The sequence below is a fragment of the Neolamprologus brichardi genome, chromosome 7 (genome assembly GCF_056152115.1).
Source record: "Neolamprologus brichardi isolate AB-2024 chromosome 7, ASM5615211v1, whole genome shotgun sequence".
Classification (NCBI taxonomy): domain Eukaryota; kingdom Metazoa; phylum Chordata; class Actinopteri; order Cichliformes; family Cichlidae; genus Neolamprologus; species Neolamprologus brichardi.
In genome coordinates this window covers 43,077,278-43,097,209 of record NC_142110.1, presented here as the reverse complement: position 1 = coordinate 43,097,209, position 19,932 = coordinate 43,077,278, and the positions used below count along the sequence as shown (strand labels likewise).

At 44.2% G+C, this 19,932-nt stretch overlaps 1 protein-coding gene across 1 annotated transcript in view; it reads left to right on the top strand.

The window, feature by feature from the left end:
* The first annotated feature begins 139 nt into the window (after window positions 1-139).
* LOC102779832 (transmembrane protein 132C) overlaps window positions 140-19,932 on the top strand; it is a 189,098-nt gene continuing 169,305 nt past the window's right edge. The window contains exons 1-2 of the mRNA XM_087843628.1: window positions 140-535; window positions 979-1,170. Coding sequence (XP_087699754.1) covers window positions 1,122-1,170 — 49 coding nt within the window. The 5' untranslated portion in view covers window positions 140-535; window positions 979-1,121. The remainder of the gene's footprint in view (window positions 536-978; window positions 1,171-19,932) is intronic.

Genomic DNA, 19,932 nt, shown 5'->3' with positions numbered 1-19,932 from the left:
TGATGGGACTATACTTGCTGACGTGACTCCCGCAAACCCTCTAATTTGCCAATTCAGCCAGGAGTGCGCGTCCCATTCCACCTCCCTCCACCTCCACCCCCTCAGTTTCTGCACCACTCTCCGGTCCACAACTACAGGCTACAGAGCGGCAACAGGATCCGCTTCACCACCGCCTTTCTCCCGCGCTCGCTGTCATCTGTGCACGCGTCTTTGCCGTGCGCAAAGTTGCAGGACTATTTGTGAGATAATACAAGTCCTGTACGACACTTAGCCCTCCGCGTGAACTACAAAGGCGATCTGGACCGTTGTAAATCCACCACTATGTGAAATACAACAAGAAGAAAACAGAATGTCTTACAAAGTGTTTGGAATTTTTTTTCGAGGATTGTTTTTTTTGCTGACCTCGTTGATTTAGGGAAAACATTTATATATATACAAATTGCAGCCTGATAAGGAAAAGCCGCTCGAATTTCAAACCACATTGCCAACATTGGATGAGACCGCGGCGCCCGGATCTTGTGCAATAAGGGAAATGGTAAGAAGCCACAGAGAAACACCGCATCACTTTCACACACTTGTTCTTATTTCCTTTGAATGACGTTTGCGTTGCTTTATTCGCTGCCTCCCACTCGACAGTTGTTGAAAGAAACGTGTTTATTTTCTAGAAAGATAGTGAGACTCTAAGCTGTTAAAATTATGGCACAAATTCAGCAGAGGTCTGCCAAATATTGAGCATCCTTTGGGTGCTGGGTGCGATTTGTGACAGACGGTTTGTTTTCACACGTCCCAAAGCACCTGTTTTGTCCTGTGGGTGAAAAAAAAAACCCTTAAGCTGAAAGAAAAAATCAGTTGATTAATATAAATTATCCATTTTGGGAGTGAAAACGAAAAATTTGGACTTTACTTCCCTGCTGTTTGCCCTCTACATGCTCTGTGTTTCACTGGGGTGACGCTCTGTGTTCATGTCTGTGATGGCAGGTGGTTTCGGACGGAATACAACAGTTTTGCTTTAAATGGAGAACTGCTCAGAGGGGATAAATTGTGTGCAAAGTTGTGCTGCTTTCTGCTGAGGGAGCTATCCATCCGGCTTCCACCGAATTACCACGAGTCCGAGGAGAGACATGGGGCCGCTCCGGTGGATGGGACTCACCGCGCTTCTCCTGTGCACAGGTTCGACCCCGATGAGAAACCACAGTGAGCACTTGTGTTCATACATCTGAACAAGATTTATGGAAATGAAAGTTAATGGTCATGAAATAAGAAACACTATAAATACATCAACCTTTGCTGAGTGATTTCATTCACCTAATGAAATGCAAATGATGTCCTTTCAGCCAGCAGGACATATATAATTTATGAGACATATAATTAGCTGTAAGCTGTTGTGGCAGAATACAAAATGACGTGTAATATTAACATGAATGAACAATGACAGTTGCCTAGAGAGTGTGTGGGTTTGGTTGTTGGAGCAGGATGCAGTGTGTGAGCGTGGCACTGCAGAGCACCAGGAATAACAACAGGCTGCAGACACAACCCAGCAAAGCAGAAGAGATGCATCTTTTCATTAAGTTTGAGCTGATCTGCTCTTGGAAAAAAATAATATATGAGGGTGAATGTGTACTTGTGAGCGACTGCCATTGTGTTCAGGATGCCTAAGTGTATGCATTTTACTGTGAGATGAAGCTTTGTGTGACTTTAAAAATTGCACAGGCATATGGAGAAATTCGATTTAAAATGCCAATCCAGGGAAAATCAGTTTAATCCAGAGTGTTTAAATGCTATTTGAAGCTCTATGTTGAACATCCTCTCTTACTTTGCTATAGGTAGAAATCATCTCTAGCCTCAAATACAAAACACTTACTCTGTATTTATGTGTAAATTTATGTGCAGATTTTTGGATGCAGACAGGATTCATTAACACACAAACTTGAAAATAATACACTAGTAATTTAACCTCATTATCCAAAGCATTCATTTGCATAAATACACAATGTATCCAAAGACTATATTCAGGTAAATTAGGTTACATTTAACTTTTAATAATATGTAATGCTTAAAGACTCACTTTAAGTTGTTGGACATAGCTAGGTTTTAGTAAAAGTTAAAGTAGGCTACAGTATTGGAGACAAAGTTAAAGGAGGCAAGGGTAAGATGGTCTGGACATGTGCAGAGGAGGGATAGTGGACATTAGTGAAGAAGAGGAAGACCACAGAGAGGAATGCACTGAAGGTGGACATGCAAAGGGTTGATGTGAAGAGGAGGATGCAAGGGATGGAGTGAGATGGAGGAAGATAATCTACTGTGGCGACCCCTCAAAGAAGCAGCTGAAAGTAGACAGTAGGTTAAAACATGTTACTGAGTCTTCCTGGTTTTTTGTCACCTTCAGAACGAGTCAAATCTTTCTGTTTCCAGTTTTAATCCAAGGCAAATCACATCTTTCCTGGAATACAAAAGACATAAGCAGAGGCATTTATATTCTTTTAGGAGAAGAAATATAACTTAGAAGTGCAAATAGTGATAAATATTCATAATGTGACATAAACTCTTGCTGTAAATACCTCTCAGATCTACTGTATCAAAGCTGCTTTTTTGCTGAACCTACCAGAGCTGTGCGTTTTGTGATGCTGGTTAAACTGTGAATTTGCTTTTCTCTGTGATCATGTAACGGCTTTCCTCATTTGCTCTAATGGACTCCTTTCTAGTGATGATGCCATCTGTGAATTCCTGATTAGAAAAAAAAAGTTTTTCGTTTTACTGAAAATTGTTTTGGGGGGAAAAAAACATTTCTTGAGGGAAGTGATTCTCCTCACAAGCTGAAAGCCGCTCCGAAATATGAAGGTATCCAAAGATTGATCCATTTCTCATCAGTTTGGTCAGCCTCTTCAGGTGAAAGTGGAAAGGAAGAAGAAAAAACAGATCCTGTCCTGTCAGTCAACCTCCTGCTGTTCACAGTCTCTGAGGATATTATGTCTCCAGCCACCTGATTGCTTTCACCCAGAGGTTGTCTCTGCGAGACGAGCACACTGACAGGCACATACTGTAGAGCATACCTACACACACTCACATACTGTCAGAGTAGCCATCAGGACATTTGGAAATATCTACAGCCTGGCATGCAGTAGGATGTGGTGCTGGCACTTTTTGCAGATTGGAGCTCTTTGACAAACAGAAAAAAGTATCGGGGTGAAAAATTACCTTTACAGGGATGTTTTTTTTCCTTCAATTTGTCATATGGCACTACCATTTAAATTGCCTTATTTGCACAATGTACAGTTTTTATTATCACTTACTCATCATAGCACTAAAAAGATACCTAAGTGCCTGGCATAAAGGGCACTATACTAAACGTGGGAGGATTCTCACTTGAAGTTTGCCTGCTCTTTGTATGTGTGTGGGCCTGGCCAGAGTCGACGGGGAAATTGGAATGGACAGTTGAAAAGTTACAAAACCAAAACTCATTCAGCATTAATTCAATAATAGCTCACTTCTGCTCTCACTTAAACACACACACACACACACACACACACACACATACACACATACATACATACATACACACACACACACACACGCACACACACATACATACATACATACTTGCCTTTTATATCTTAGCGAGGACATCTAATTGACATAATGCTTTCCCTAGCCGCTTACCCTAACCCTCCACATTTTGAGCCTCAAAAAAAGCCTTTGAACTTGTGAGGCCTGGAATTTGGGCCACATAAGGGGCTGTTGGTTCCCTCAAGTATTGTAACAGTCGAAATTTTGGTCCTCACGAAGATGTATAAACATGAGCACACACACAAACACACACGCAATATTGTGCTGAAACAATAACAATAGAGTTGATTTACTCATATAAAGTAATGCCAGTGTAAACACAGTTTATTTAAGGCTATTCCAGTCTATCATCAAACAATAATGTCAAAATTATATGATTCCGTAAAGATCATCGTCTTTGAAAATGTCACATGCTTTCTTTCAGCATTATTTGTCCATGGCAACAAACAGAACAGTCAAAACACAACAGTCAAGTTAGTCATAAGGATTAGAAATGTTTGATTAAGGTAGGGACTGATAGCGCTTCCAGCTAATAAAAATAAAAGTGTTTCTTGCATCTCTGAGATGATACAGGGAAGCTCAGTCTGAATTGTTCAGAATTTAAAAAAATGACATAGAAATTGTTCACATATTTAAGTGCAACAGTTCTCAATGTAAATAGAGCATGTGGGGGGCTCTGTAGTAGATAATGTTATTAAAATATTTGAGAAAAAATGTAGAAATCTCTGTACACAGGGGACAAGGCTAAAAACCAATATTGAGTGGCCGTGATCTCTGGGCTCCGAAATCACTGAGTGGTCTCAGGAGGTCTTTAAGAAACAATTTCAGTTTGTTGCTATGGGAATGCAAGTTACGTAAAAATCTTGGAATTCCGCTAACTTTTCCTGGCCTTTTTCATTTTTATGAGCTTAATTAAGTTGCACTTTCTGATTTCTTTCTGGAAATCGTGGATGACACGTTCTTTGAGCTGAAGAGGAGAGCAATCATTGGCTTGTTCAATAATAATATGATGCTACAGGGTTGTATTAGTGGGTAACTTAGGTTCCATTAATGCTGAATGATATATAGATGTTTGTCCTTTTCAGGGGCGGTCTTGAAGACTTTATCAAGGGGACAAGTGCTAAATACCATAAATATAATCCACTGAAAACATTTAATCCATTGTGGAATTAAAAATTTGACAAAGAAAGCTAAAATTTTATAACGAGTAACAACAGGAAGCACTGGGTTCATTGGTTTCTGCGGTTTTCAAACAGAGCTGTTTTGGAACAAGTGCATCAGATTTAAAATGTATGTATCATATATTTTTCAAATAAAACACACACAAAAAAGTGTTTTCAACACTTGATGTCTTTATCTGCTTTATTTATATTTTACTGAGTATCCCAACTGTTTGGAAAAAGTTGTTGTACATAAATATTAAACTCACTCGTCTCTTTGTTAGGTACAGTTTGCCCTTGCTTTCAGAACCACCTTAATTCTTTATGGCATAGATTCAACAAGGTTGCTGGAAACATCCTTCAGACATTTTGGCACATATTGATGTGATAGCATCACACAGTTGCTGCAGTTTTGCTTGCTTAACATCCATGATGACAATCTCCTGTTCCACCAAATCCCAATGGTGCTCTGTTGAGATCTGGTGACTTTGGAGGCCATTGGAGTATCATGTACTATTTTTTGTGTTCAAGAATCCAGTTTGAGATGACTTGAGCTTTGTGACATGTAACACTGTGGTCATAAAGGACATGGTTAGCAAAAATGGTACTCAGGGATACAGACTGTGCCCAGAAAATATCCCCCACACCACCACCGAGCTGAAGCATTGATAAAAAGCATGATGGATAACTGCTTTCATGCTGTTTACACCAAACTAATACTCTCTGAATATTGCAGGAGAAATCGATGCTCATTATACCAGGCAACATTTTTTCATCTGGTGGCACCTGGTGTGGTTTTCTGCTGCTGTAGCCCATCTGCTTCAAGTTTTGACGTGTTGTGCACTGAGAGATAATCGTCCACAAACTTTGGTTGTAATGACTGGTTATTTAAGATACCATATCCTTCCTATTGGCTCGAAGGAGAGAGCGAAACAGGCAGAGAAGACTTCTCTGAGGAAATAATCAGTTTCTGAAATATTCCGCTGGTGGCAATAACCATGCCACACCTTCTTCCACATTCTGATGCTCAGTTTGAACTTAAGCAGGTCCTCAAGACAATGTTTGCATGGCTAAATTTTTTGAGTTGCAGCCATGTGATTGGCTAATTAGAAATTGGGGTTAACGAGATCCACTTTGATAAACAGGTGTTCCTAACAAAGTGCTGGTGACTTCATGTTCCTTTTTTTGCCTTCTAGTTTGGCAACAGGCTGGAAACCCTATAAAAGCTTAAAAATGGTTCTTGGGCAAACATAACCTCTGCACTCCTATAAAAGGTTATAAAAAGTGGAAGGTTTATGTTTGAAAGGTGATCCTTAATACGTAAAGTTCAAAAGCCCCATTAAGAAACTCTACATGTGCCCCCAGAGGCAAGAGATTATCTCCACATACTGTAGCTCAGTGAGTTTCGATGCTGTTGTCACAATATATTCCATCAGGAATTTTAGTCAGTTCAGCTTCATTGACAGTTGTTGTGATAGCATAATTAGAGTTTGGTGACGTTCAAGCATCAGTTGCTGTTGCCTGCTGCGTCAAATTTCACGGATGCGTTTTTGTTACCCTGATAAATTTTTATCTTCACGTCAGAGGTAATGCTTTTACAGCGCCAGCGCCAACTTGCTCAGTCAACGTCTGTATATATTTTTTCCACGATTTTGAAATCGCAAATTAAAACTCGTACTGACATCAGCTGATTTAAGCAAACAGTGTCTTCGCCACTTTTAGATGCCAAAGTGTATTTGACAGGGATTAGAGTCATTCTATGGGGTGTTTTTAGAAACAGGCCAAAAGCTGAGTTGAAACTGATTATCTCATGCCACTGTGAAAGAAAGTGAGAGAGGAAGAGCCCAAAGTGACCCTGCACACACATTAAGGCTGTGAAATCTAAACTGGCAACTACCTCCAGGATAGTAAAGTCTCATGGGATATTACTTGTTGGCTCTTAACATCTCCTGGATTAATTCTGGGAGGGAGTTGGCAGGGATGTGTGGTTCTGGGCAGTGATTTTACTTAAAGAAACAGCAGAGGCCTGTGGAATTAGCTGACTTTGTCAAAAAGTCTTATATAAAATAACCTCTCGTCTTTTCTTCTCCGTTTTCTCCTGTTTTCCCTCTAATGGGTTCTAAGTGCTATAATGGCGATAACCATAAAACAAAAACGTAGGTACTTTTTACTGAAGGGTTTTGTCCAGGAAGGGAAATATTGAGCGAGTCTTATTGAGGGTCTTTCCTGGGGCAAAGTCAACATTTACCACACTGAAAAAAGACATACTGCACTGTTTCTAAAGCTATAAGTCAAAGGAGAAACATAGTTATTAATAATTTGATAAATCCATTTAAAAAAAAGAAAAAGTACAGTGAATGAAATGTTGCATTGTAAGTTGATGGATGGAGCTTGGGTTATCCTGCGTTGCACTGTAGTTACACGAGGCTCCAGAGAGGAGCAGCAGGAAATGTTACACCAGGGAGCCATATGTCATTTTGTATGGATCATAACACAGAGACAAAAGTCATAAAATGAAAAGAGATGTAGAGTTATGTTGAGAACAAATTGTAAGACAAACCATCCAAATTTGTATGCTTCAAAAAGCTTCTGCGCACCATCGTCTCGAATAAAGCAAATTGAATTTTATACGAATCCTTCAGAGAGCAGCAGCAAGGAATGCTACAGGAGGGAGCCATAAGTCATGATATAAGTTTTATATGGATTACAGCACAGGGACGCTAGTCACAAGATGAGAAGTATGGTAAAGGCTTGTTGCATATTTTTATCATGAAAAGATGGAATTTTTAGTTTTTCTTCTTCTTCTTCTTCCTCTTCTTCTTCTTCTTCTTCTTTTTTTTTTTTTTTTTTTAGCTCTAAACAGTAAAAAGGAAAAAAAAACAATCAGTTTATGACCACTCTTTGCTAAGGTATGCTTATGCACAATCTTTTTAAGGTACTTGGCAGGTAGGCTGTTCCTGACATCGTAGAGGACTTGTCACAGTTCGTCTGTGGATTTAGGCTGTCGCTCAGTTGCTTCCATCTCCTCATGTAAACCCAGACAGACTCAGTGATGTTGAGATCAGGGCTCTGTGGGGGCCACACCATCTGTTCCAGGACTTCTTGTTCTTCCTGCCGCTGAAAAATATTTTTTTATGACTTAGGCTGTATGATTGGGGTTGTTTTTCTGGTGTTGCAGAATGGGTGGGACCAAGTAAACATGTAAATGTGCGCCAGTGCTACTCTAATGGGAAAGTAGTAAATTATGATATAAATGATTAACCATACTATAACACTTAAGCTGCATTGCTTTTGCCTTGCTTTCATCGACGTACATTTTGGGTCACGATATTCAGATAAATGCAGGTCTTAAACTTCCTTTAGCTTTGTTTTAACCTCTGCCAGTTTCTAGGAAAACTTTTGAGTTTTTAAACTTTTTTTGTGTGTTTTTTTCCCCTTGTGTTTTCTGCCTGTCACATTGCACCATGGCACAATATACAAATATTTTTATGAGGAAAATTATTCAAAAATATCACAAATGACAAGTTTGAATTCAGTTTGTGCTCTGTTTACTTTACCTTCGCTCACTGAATGGTTAGTTTTGGGTGCCAAAACTTCTTGGTTAGGTTTAGGAAAAGATGCACATTGAACAGTCACTCTTAAAGTACAGATATCCAGGAATACCTTGTGTATGTCCCTGCAGCAACTATGACAGATTGGCAGTATCTGATGCTCTAGAATAGGCTGACATTTTGTAAGAAACACAACTGAATATTCACTTGCAATGATTTTTCCAGAATAGAAGGTCCTAAGATTTTGTACCACATGCAAGTCATAGGGTTCACAGGGACATCCAAAGTGCAGGACTCAATAATCATCAGAGTCAAATCTTCAAATTCTGAAATCTTGTGGTCCTGGATATGAATCCACCTGCTGGCCGGTGTCTTTCTGTGTGAGATTTTAAAGTTCTTTCTCTGCCTGTGTGGGCTCTCTTTCGGTCTCTGGATTCCTCCCACGGTCCAAAGAAATGCTTCACAAGGTCAACTGGTGATTCTAAATTGGCCGTAGGTGTGAATGTGTCTCCGTGATAGCCCTGTGACTGGCTGGTGACTTGTTCAGGCTGTACCCCACTTTTTGCTCTAAGACAGGCCCAAGCCTAGAAGACAATAGATGGCTCCTTTGCTTATGATAGTTTAAAAAATGTTTTATGGTTGCATAATAAAGTATGTAGCGTTCTATCCAAAACCATAGTTAAACGTTTCAATGGTAGAGCAAAGCTCCCAAATCTAAAAAAAGTGCATGTGGAAACATAATCATAAAAAAAAAACATCTACTCTTTAACTGTTAAAAGATTGTGTGGACCAAACAATGTTTCTACGCATTACAGGCAAATTATTGTTTACCATTTTCCCCAACATTTCCACACATTATATTTATTGCTTATTTAGGCTGTTTTGATGGCAGTCTCCTGTCTCCTGACAGTTAAAACCATAGACACTTTAATGTTCTCTTTATAGAAATTCTTGTTTTTCCTTGTTTTCTTCACATCTTACATGCTACTTTAACAAATAATTCACTTATTTCTATCAAAGTATATGCCTACTGTAACCTAAATCCCTTGGCTTTTTTGAACTTTTTCCCCTCCTCCTCATCATAACACTCTTCTGTAGAACTATCCTCACTTGCCGGCTCCATCGCAGTGCTGCCTGAAAATGATTTCCTCCTTTTCATCACTGGAGTGTGTGTCTGAAGAGCATGCGGGGATTACTCTCATCCTTTCTTTTGTCGAATAATGTGCTAACAGTGATGGCCTGTAGGAAAATATATGGCGCTGTCATCGTTTGCACAGAGTACCTGAGCATGATGTTAACATGTCTTTTTATTGCTGAACAACACGTGCTGACCAAGAAGAAAAAAAAATGTTTTCAAACCTGGGTTTCATGAATTTAATTGCATTGCTTCAACCTTTATGGCTGGACTCAAACACAGGAGCTTATTGCTGTGAGGCGGCAGTGCTAAACACCGCCGTACCACCCCAGTTTACGTCTCCTGGTTTGTGCACTCTAGGTGACCTGAGCTCTCATATTCTGTCATAGAAACGTACTAAAACTTTTCCCCAAACTTATTAAAAGCAACAATTCAGGGATTAATGCAATGCTTGTATATTTTCTTAGTTATGAATTGAAGATATGTGTTACATAGACTGTAAGGTAAATATTAATCAGAACATAGATTAAATTATAACCTGTGGAAAAACAGCTTTGACAGTTTTGATACCATCTATTAGGCAATGAATGACTTTTCATTTAGGGAGTTTTAGTAACGTCATATTTAGGTTGTTCTTGTCATGTGGCGCATGCTGTATAAGATTTTGACACATTTATAGTAACTATAGCTGCTGCTTAAGAAAAGAAAGTTATAACAGCATCAGGCTAAGGATGCTGTAATTGAAATTGATATTGACTTTTTTTCCCTTTAGTTAGCTAAAGGCATTAGCTAATATCATTAGCTGTGCATGCTAAGTGATTGACGAGAATTGGCTTTGCTTTTGCATGGTGACTTTACAGTACAGTGACTTTCCATCACATTTCTCTGTGCTGAGAATTAAAGCTACAGGAATATTGGTGACAGTTTTTCCAGACTTGTGTCCACTGTAATTGCTCATTTAGTTGCATTTTCTCATTAGAACTTGTACAGTAATGACAGAGAATTGTGTTGTTCTCCTGACCTGATGCTCAGTCTTGCCTGACCCTATCCTGCAACAACAGCAGAAATAGCAGAAAAAGTGTTTTCTTAAACAATATATTTTTGGAATTAGGAATAGGACTTGACAAAACAGTTTTTTAAGGTTACATTGTAGGTGCTAAGTTTTATAAATAATTTAGCTTAATTATTTGCAGATGGTAAATGGTAAACTATATTTTAGAGTCTACTATTTACAACTAACACATTACTCAATATTACATATAAGTAATTTAATTATTATAGAAGATCATTATGGAACTGTTAAAAAATGAATTTTGGATAATGTGTTGCTTTCGTTACGCTACAATAAAGCAGAAATGAAAAACCGAGGGCCCGCTGTTAAACAGATTGAACGGGTCATTGCCTACATTTTAAATTTGACCTCACAGTTGGCTAGAATAAAATAAAAAAACTAATTTTAATGAATTAATTATTGTAATAGTAACACAGTCAAAGTTTACCATCTTGCCTACGTCTGCCTCCACTTCTGCAGCCGCTCTCTTATCCACCGTGCACACTGCTCTGCCAGATGTTTAATTTATGCCACTGCGGTTGTGTCTGTTTGCAGAGGCATTTGCCTATTTCTCTCATGTAGTCCTCCAAAATCCCACCTATATGGTGCTCAGTGTGAATGATGCTGTGCGTTGGCCGAATGCTGATTTGTTTACAAGTGGGCTGGAATAGGGAGGGGAGCGACAGCAGAGTTCATCACTGTGAAATGCACTACACACAGGTACACACACGCACAGGTCTTTGTCTCCAGATGCCACGTTTATTTATAGTTTCCTGTGTTATGACCAACCACAGTCTGACAGCTGTCGGTCTCAGCTGATTTCCAGCTGCCCTCCGCTCCTCTCCCGTCTCACTATAAAAGGGAAGGAAACCACCATCAGTCCAAAACTCCATCAGCTGTTCTCACCTGCGTCTTCAGCACCGCGCCGTTGAGCTCACTGCACCACTCCTCCCCTGCAGCCGCGCTGGGACCACACCTCCGCCACACACCCCCACCGCCCCGACTGAGGCCGGGGAGCCGTCCGGCCGAACCTACTCCTCCCCCCGCGAGCGAGAGAGGAAATCGGCCACAGCCATCTGCGCCCCCGGCCTATGGACCACCTTGAACTTAAAGGGCTGTAAAGCCAGATACCACTGGGTGATCCGGGTGTTGGCATCCTTCATGTGGTGGAGCCACTGCAGCGGGGCGTGGTCCGAGCAGAGGGTGAATGAGCGCCCCAGGAGGTAATAGCGAAGGGAGGCGACCGCCCACCGGATAGCCAAGCACTCCTTCTCCACAGTGCTGTACCGTCTTTCACGCTCTGCCAGCTTCCGGCTGATGTAAAGAACGGGACGGTCGGCCCCCCTTACCTGCTGGGACAAAATGGCCCCCAGCCCTCTGTTCGAGGCGTCAGTCTGCAGAACAAAAGGGAGGGAAAAGTTAGGATTGTGAAGCAGCGGCTCCCCACAGAGAGACTTTTTCACCTGCACAAATGCCGCCTGGCACGGCCTCGTCCACTGAACCAGATCTGGAGCACCCTTTCGGGTGAGATCGGTCAAGGGGCTGGTCAGCTGCGCAAACCCCGGAACGAAACGGCGGTAGTAACCTGCCAGCCCCAGAAACCGTCTCACCTCCTTTTTAGTCTTGGGGCGCGGGCAGGATGTGATAGCTGCCGTCTTCTCCACCTGTGGACGCACCTGCCCGCCCCCCAAGTGGTACCCCAGATACTGCACCTCCCTCCGTCCAACCGCACACTTCTTCGGGTTGGCCGTGAGCCCCGCCCTCCTCAGGGACTCCAGGACCGCGGCAACCCGCTGCACATGCTCCGCCCAGGTGTCGCTGTGGATGATCACGTCATCCATGTAGGCAGCAGCATATGCAGCGTGCGGACGCAGCACCCGGTCCATGAGGCGCTGAAAGGTGGCAGGGGCTCCGAACAAGCCGAACGGAAGCGTAACGAATTGGTACAAACCGTATGGAGTGGAGAAGGCCGTTTTCTCCTTGGACTCGGCAGACAAGGGAATCTGCCAGTAGCCCTTGGTTAAATCCAGTGTCGTGAAAAAACGGGCCGTGCCCAACCGATCCAGGAGCTCGTCGACCCGGGGCATGGGATAAGCATCAATGCGTGACACTTCATTCACCTTGCGATAGTCGACACAGAACCGTATAGACCCATCCTTCTTCACCACAAGAACGATGGGGCTACACCAGGCGCTGTGCGACTCTTCTATCACTCCCATTTTCAGCATTTCAGCCAATTCCCTCTGAACAGTTTGCCGTTTATGCTCAGGAAGCCTGTAGGGCCGTGAACGCACCGTCACGCCAGGCTGCGTTTCAAAATGGTGCTCAATGAGAGACGTTCGGCCGGGCAGGGGGGAGAACACATCAGCAAAATGCTGTTGTAACGCGACAACGTCCGCTCTCTGGGCCTGTGTGAGATGGTCATCACAAGGAAGGGAGGCGGGGATGATGGAATTTGGTACCTCCGGCCCCAACTCATCTCTCTCCTTAACCAGGCTTACCAGAGAAGCGGTTTCAGCCTCTCTCCACCCTTTAAGGAGATTGAGGTGATAAATCTGCGTGGCCCCTCCCCTGTCCGACCGAGCGACCTCATAGTCAACGTCCCCAACTCGCCGTGTGTCCACAAAGGGTCCTTGCCACTTGGCGAGCAACTTTGAGCTAGAAGAAGGGAGTAATACAAGCACTTTTTCTCCCGGTGAAAATTGCCTGAGTCTAGCCCTTCTGTCATACAGGCGTTGCTGACGCTGCTGAGCCTGGAGCAAATTCTCCCGTGACAACCTCCCCAAAGTGTGGAGTTTCGCTCTCAGGTCCAACACGTACTGAATCTCATTCTTGGCGGGGCTCGGACCTTCCTCCCAGCTTTCTTTAATCAGGTCGAGCACCCCACGCGGCTTCCTGCCGAACAGCAGTTCAAAGGGAGAAAATCCCGTGGAGGCCTGGGGCACCTCCCGCACTGCAAATAACAGAGGGTCTAGCCAGCGATCCCAATTGCGTTCATCTTCGGTAATGAACTTACGAATCATGGACTTTAAAGTCTTATTCAGCCGCTCCACCAGCCCATCCGTCTGAGGGTGGTAGACGCTGGTCCGAATAGATTTAATGCCCAGTAATTCGTACAGTTCCCACAGTGTGCGAGACATGAACGACGTGCCCTGGTCAGTCAGTATCTCTTTCGGGATTCCGACTCGGGAGATGACCTGAAACAATGCCTGCGCCACACTCTTTGCAGAGATGTTGCGCAGCAGGACTGCTTCCGGGTACCGCGTTGCATAATCCACCAGGACTAATACAAAGCGGTAGCCGCGTGCACTCCGATGGAACGGCCCGATGAGGTCCATGCCAATGCGCTCAAACAGGACCTCTATGAGTGGGAGCGGGCGCAAAAGCGCTTTTGGTATGGCCGGCTGATTAACAAGTTGGCAGTCCGGGCAGGATGCGCACCAGTGGCGCACATCCGCTTGGATGCCTGGCCAATAAAATCGGGCCGTTATTCGCTCCAGAGTTTTTTTCGTATCCCATATGACCTGCCATGGGGTTATAATGAGCCGCCTGGAAAATCATTTCCCGGCGGCCCTGTGGCACCAACAACTGGGTGTGTGTCTTCTCCATGCGAGTGTCACGACTCACTCGATATAACCTATCTTTTAATAAAATGAAGCACGGGTAGGTCCACACGGCTTCAGGGCGCACCATGTGACCATCAATCTCAATCACCTGGTCAAAGGCTGAGCGTAGGGTGTCATCACAAGACGGCTCCAGTGGGAAATCACCCGTGGGGGGCATTTCCGGAGCCGGCGGGGCCTCCCATGAAGGACCCGCCGGCTCCCTCCCCGGAGTCAGTGTCGGACGACCCCGCATCACCGCTGAGCGCCGCGCAGACACTACACGCTACTAACGGTCGGGATCGCATCCCCGCATACTGCCCTAACAGATGATGAAACCCCGGCCAATTCGTGCCCAGAATTAGGGGATGCGACAGGCGCGGGCTAACCGCAGCCGTTACTCTATGCGTTTTGCCCTTTGCCCTAATAACAGCGGCACTATGGGATACCTGTGAACATCACCATGAACACACTTCACCTCCACCCATTCTGCCTCCAGCAATGCCCCGGGGCGAACCAAGCTTTGGTGCACGAGGGTCTGCGTACAGCCCGTGTCCACCAAAGCATGGCGTATACCCCCTCGAGTCCTTACCAGAAGGACTGTATGTCCCTCCTGGACTGGGAGAGGGTGCTGGGGCACCGGCGACGCGGAACACCTGCCCCACTTCCATCAGAGGACAGTCCCTCCTCAGGTGTCCCGGTTGCCTGCACTTCCAGCACTCCTGCCCCGGCGTCTGTGCTGCTCTCCGTGGCTCAGGGGCGGCACTGCTCATTTCTGATCCCTGGGAAGACACAAACGAAGCAAACGGATTAGTGGGGCTCAGCGCCGGCGCCCGCTCTGCCTGCCCTGGCGCAGGTACCCGGCGCCTCGGTGCCGGCACTGGGGCTTGTTTGCTTGGTCTCCGGCCGCCGTCCCCGGACTCCCCCGCTCTAGCGGCAAGGTGGTCCTCCGCCAACGTTACCGCGACCTCCAGACTCGCTGACGGTGGCACCGGACCCATCTCGCCGTCTCCGCAGGCAACCCCTCCACGAACTGCTCCAGCACCACCTTGTCCACCAGCAGCTTCTCTCCCTCTGACGATCCCGGCTGCAGCCAGCGCACCGCTGCGTCGTGCAGCTTCCGGGCCCAAGCAAACGGCCGATCCTCCGCGGCCAGCCGACAGGCCCGGAACCGCCGGCGATGATCCTCGGGGTGAGTCCCATCCTGTCCACCACCGCCCGGCTCACGTCCTGGAAGCTGCCCCTCGAGGTCGGCGGCAGACTCAGGGCCGCCGTCTGAGCCTCCCCCGACAGCAGAGGAAGCAAACGCGGAGCCCACTCCACCTGCGGCCACTGGCAGGCCTCCGCCGTGGCACAAAAAGTCTCCAGGAAAACCTGGGGGTCGTCCCCGTCACCCATCCGGGGCATTGCCACCGACAGCGGGGGGGCTTCGGCGGAGCAGCGGCTCCAACCAGCTGCTCCAGAACCTGGGTCTGCCGGTCCGCCTGCTCCTGCAGCTTAGCCAGGTGAGCTCGCTGGGCCGCCGCCTGGTCTTGGCTCATCTTCGCCATCTCCGCCAGCATTTGCACCAGGAACTGCAAAGGCTGGGCGGTTTGCGCAGCCTGTGGGTCAGACATCCCCACGTCGGCTGGGTTTCTGCACCACTTGCGAAATGCACTACACACAGGTACACACACGCAAGGGTCTTTGTCTCCAGATGCCACGTTTATTTATAGTTTCCTGTGTTATGACCGACCACAGTCTGACAGCTGTCGGTCTCAGCTGATTTCCAGCTCCTGTCTCACTATAAAAGGGAAGGAAACCACCATCAGTCCAAAACGCCATCAGCTGTTCTCACCTGCGTCTCCAGCACCACCCCGTTGAACTCACTGCACCACTCCTCCCCTGCAGCTGCGCCCGGGACCACACCTCCGCCACAATCACAAACACAACAAAGGATCAAAGATCAGAAAATGTAATATGAAAAGTACAGACGATAGCTGCAGTGGACACTGCCTATTGTATTCAACACTTAATTTCAGTTAGTTCTTTGCATGTTATGAATTTTGCTCTGATCGTCCCATATATTTTTGACACTTCACCCGCAGTCTCACCACTGCTGAACCCCATCAGTCTGATGCCCTTCTCAGCTTTGTTCCTCAGGCCCTAAACACTTCCAATTTGGCTGCTCTAGGTTTCACTCTTACACTCTCACATGAGTTTTAGACCATCAAATAAGTTTTAACATTAAAGATGAAGATAACACAAACAAATACAAGATGCAGTTTCTAAATTATGATTTCATTCATTAAGGAGAAAAAGCTATTTAAACCCACCTGGCCCTGTCTGAAAAGGTAATTACCCCCTAACCTGAATATTTGGTTGCGCTACCCTTGGCGATAAGAAATGCAATCAAGCTTTTGCACATCGCTGTGGAGGAATTTGCACAATTGTTGTAATTCAGCCACATTGGGGATGGGGGGTGTTTGAGTATGAGCAGCGTGTTTAAGCTCATGCTAAAGCATCTCAATCTGATTTAAATCTGGACTTTGATTAAGTCACTGCAAAGCCTCCATTCTGTTTTTTTGTTTGTTTGTTTGTTTATGTCTTGGATCACCGTTCTGCTGCATAAGCCAAGTGCACTTGAGCTTCAGGACACAAACTGGTGACATTCTCCTTCAGGATTTTCTGGTGGAGAGCAGAATTCATGGTTCCATCAACCGTGGCAAGTTGTCCAGGTCCTTAAATAACAAAGCAAATCCAGGCCATCCCACTACTGCCACCATGTTTGACTGCTGGTGTGATGTTCTTTGTATGAAATGCTGTGTTAGTTTTTCACCAGATGTAATAATGCAACAAGCGTGGCAGTAATCAGGCCTGGGTGTGGTTAATCACAGTTAAATCACGATTTAATTACTTTTTGATATAGGGCCTGGTATTTTCACTCAAATACATGACATCTTAATTTAAAACTTGTGTTACTTGGGTTATTTTTGTGCGATATGAAAATTTGCTTGGTAATCTGAAATCAGTGTGACAAATATGCAAAAGAAAAAGAAATCAGGAAGAGAGGAAAGGTAGCTCTCACTTATGTCATAGGATATATCAAAATGTAAACAACACACATTGCTAGGCAACCAGGCATGCTGCAAATGTTGAGCGCAGCATTTTACATTGATGTGTATTGGACGGAATCGGCCATATTTTTTATCCCATGTACCCCAAGAATAAAACAATTTTAGGAAAAGTCGATGGGGTTTTAATTTGAACAAAGTCACATGATTTTTAAAAAAGTTCTAAAAGTTGAGGCTCCAGAAAACATGTCATAAAGGGATTTTACTCCTCTGTGATTAACTCCACTCATGTAGCATTGTCGTCTGCTTTTCCAGAATTCCACAGAAAATTTGTTGAAGAAAAAAATGGATGTGAAAAAATTTCTCCCTTTTCCCACAGGTTTCTCTTTACTAATAGGATGAAACACAGCAAAGATGAAAGGGAGAATAATCGATATATGACAGCGTAATGATGAAATGCTTCCCTGCTTCCCCTCTTCACTCTTAGTGTTTGGAGGATTGGGATTACACCATGCCTAACCAAAGCATGAAGATCTGTGCTGATTCACCTCGACACACATAATCACACACAGACGCGTGTGCACAGAATCATTAAAGATTTTGTGACACATTGTAGCTGTGCACTGTAAACACACACACAGGCACACACAGCCTCATCTCCTTGGGCAAACAACTTCACAGCCATCCAACTAGGAAAAGTTCGCACTCTGCGGGAGGTCTAGAGACAATTAGCATAACTAACAGAACACTGGGCACACACACAGCAAATCAGAAGGAAATGGGAATGAACCTACCCACTCGGAGCATTGAAAGAATTTTAACAGCATTTTTGGCACTTCCTGCAAGACAGATTGACAGCGAGAGATCACATATTTATCTCACTTCACCAGCTTTGGTCCCATAAGACAATGGAGGTACAGTACGTGCTTTCCTCTCTTGCAAGTCTGTCGCCTGGGTTTCATCCCCCCCACTGAGATGTCCTCACACTGCATCACTTGCCAGAAGAGTAGTGCAATAAGTTGTCAGAGAAAGCCAATAACCGTTTTTTTCTTTTCTTGTATTCTTGAAGATGGTTATATCATTTTTGCCAGTTTTTGTGTGTGTCAATGCGGCAAATACGGAGGCAGAGGAAGAAGGGGTATTACGTGCCTAGGTCAGAAAAGGAAGCAATTCCCTGTGTTATTTTTCTTCTTCTTCTACTTCTATTAGTGTGGAAACAGTGCGGATGTGTGGCAACGTCAAAAGATTTTTCCTCTTAAGTCCCAACGCAGTTCATCTTTCGAAGTCTCCTTTATTCTTGTCTGTCTGCTGCCTGTTTTCATGCTCATTATTGGCTGCTTCACCTGAGTGTCAGTCTGCGGTGAAGAGCTGATCCTCATTATTTAATTTACCGCCCAGTTCATTAAATGTTAAGAGACAGAAAAATAACCACTGGAAAAGTTCAGCCTCAGCACAAAAAACACAAAATACAAAAAAAAGAAAGAAAGAAAGAGGAAGTGGAGGCAAATTTTAATTTCCAACTTGATAGACACTACAGAATTGAAACCTAAGGGCAAACTATTCCACACCTTTAGGAATGTGGTTCCCAAACCGGGACTCAATTCCCTTACCAATTTTCAGCAACACTGCCTCAAGAGAGGTAAACATTACTGAGAGCCCTAGCCAATAAAAAAATGTATTAGCAATAGGACTTCCATCTTCCCAAACCTATATCTGTATAAGTGCTAATAGTTTGATCCAGTAAGCAAAGGGGAGCTCAGAACACTTCAACCATAGTGATGAATAGATTTAAATAGTCTGGCACTTTTCAGACTTAATAATTGGGTACTATTTGCTTCAGATTATCAGAAATGTGCACTAATGCGTGTAACTTCTGATAGCCAATGCCAACTCAAGCACAGATACGGTGCATTTTATATGTTAATGTGGTAACTATGCACAGTTAATTGTGTCAAGACGGTTCTTCAGTATTACTTTGTGCGGGAACAAAGTATAAGGTCAGAAACAGTTTTATATAGTACCAAGGTTTGGATTTCAGTAGCTGCATCTATGTGTATCTGTGTTTCACTTGGCTGGCTGATACATTGGCCAGGAGAATGAGACACAGATATTGATCGATTTGTGGGCTTCGGGCCAGACCTGGGCTCAGAATTGTGAGCAGCCTTAAAAACTGTTATTGGTCAATTTCTTGTTAACGTTAAATGTGCTGATGGCCAATTGGTAGGCCCTATTAGGTCAGAAAATTGCAGTCTGTGCAACAGTGGAGCAGATGCCATCATGAAATGAGAAAAATCTGTTTTTGAGCAGAACGGTGTGTGTGTGTGTGTGTGTGTGTGTGTGTGTGTGTGTGTATAATAGCAACGCTGACATACACATGTCTGCTTCCCAATTTCGGTGTAGCCTTCCAAAGAATGAATCTGATTTGCAATAATCAGATATGTTGATAAGCACATATGGCCCTTATTTATTTTATCCCCCCGTGTATTCTCTTCCTCTCGTCCTCCTCATCCATCCTGTGCTCAACCCTCCTTTCCCTGCTTACTAGATTTCCCCACCACCTTCACATCTTACTCCGAGTCCTCTTATCCTCTGTGGCCTTTTCCCGCTTCATTGATGTTTTCTCTTTTCCTCACATGAAATAACATGCGCAAATTAAAGTGAAAGATTAAACAGCGAGATTTGTGATTTTCCTCAATGCACTGGAATATTTAAGACTGTTAGGACTGCAACTGTAACATTTCAAGGAAAAAATGATTAAAAGACCCCCCCCAAAAAACAGGGGTAAAGACATTAAATGAAGTTCAGCATTTTGGTAA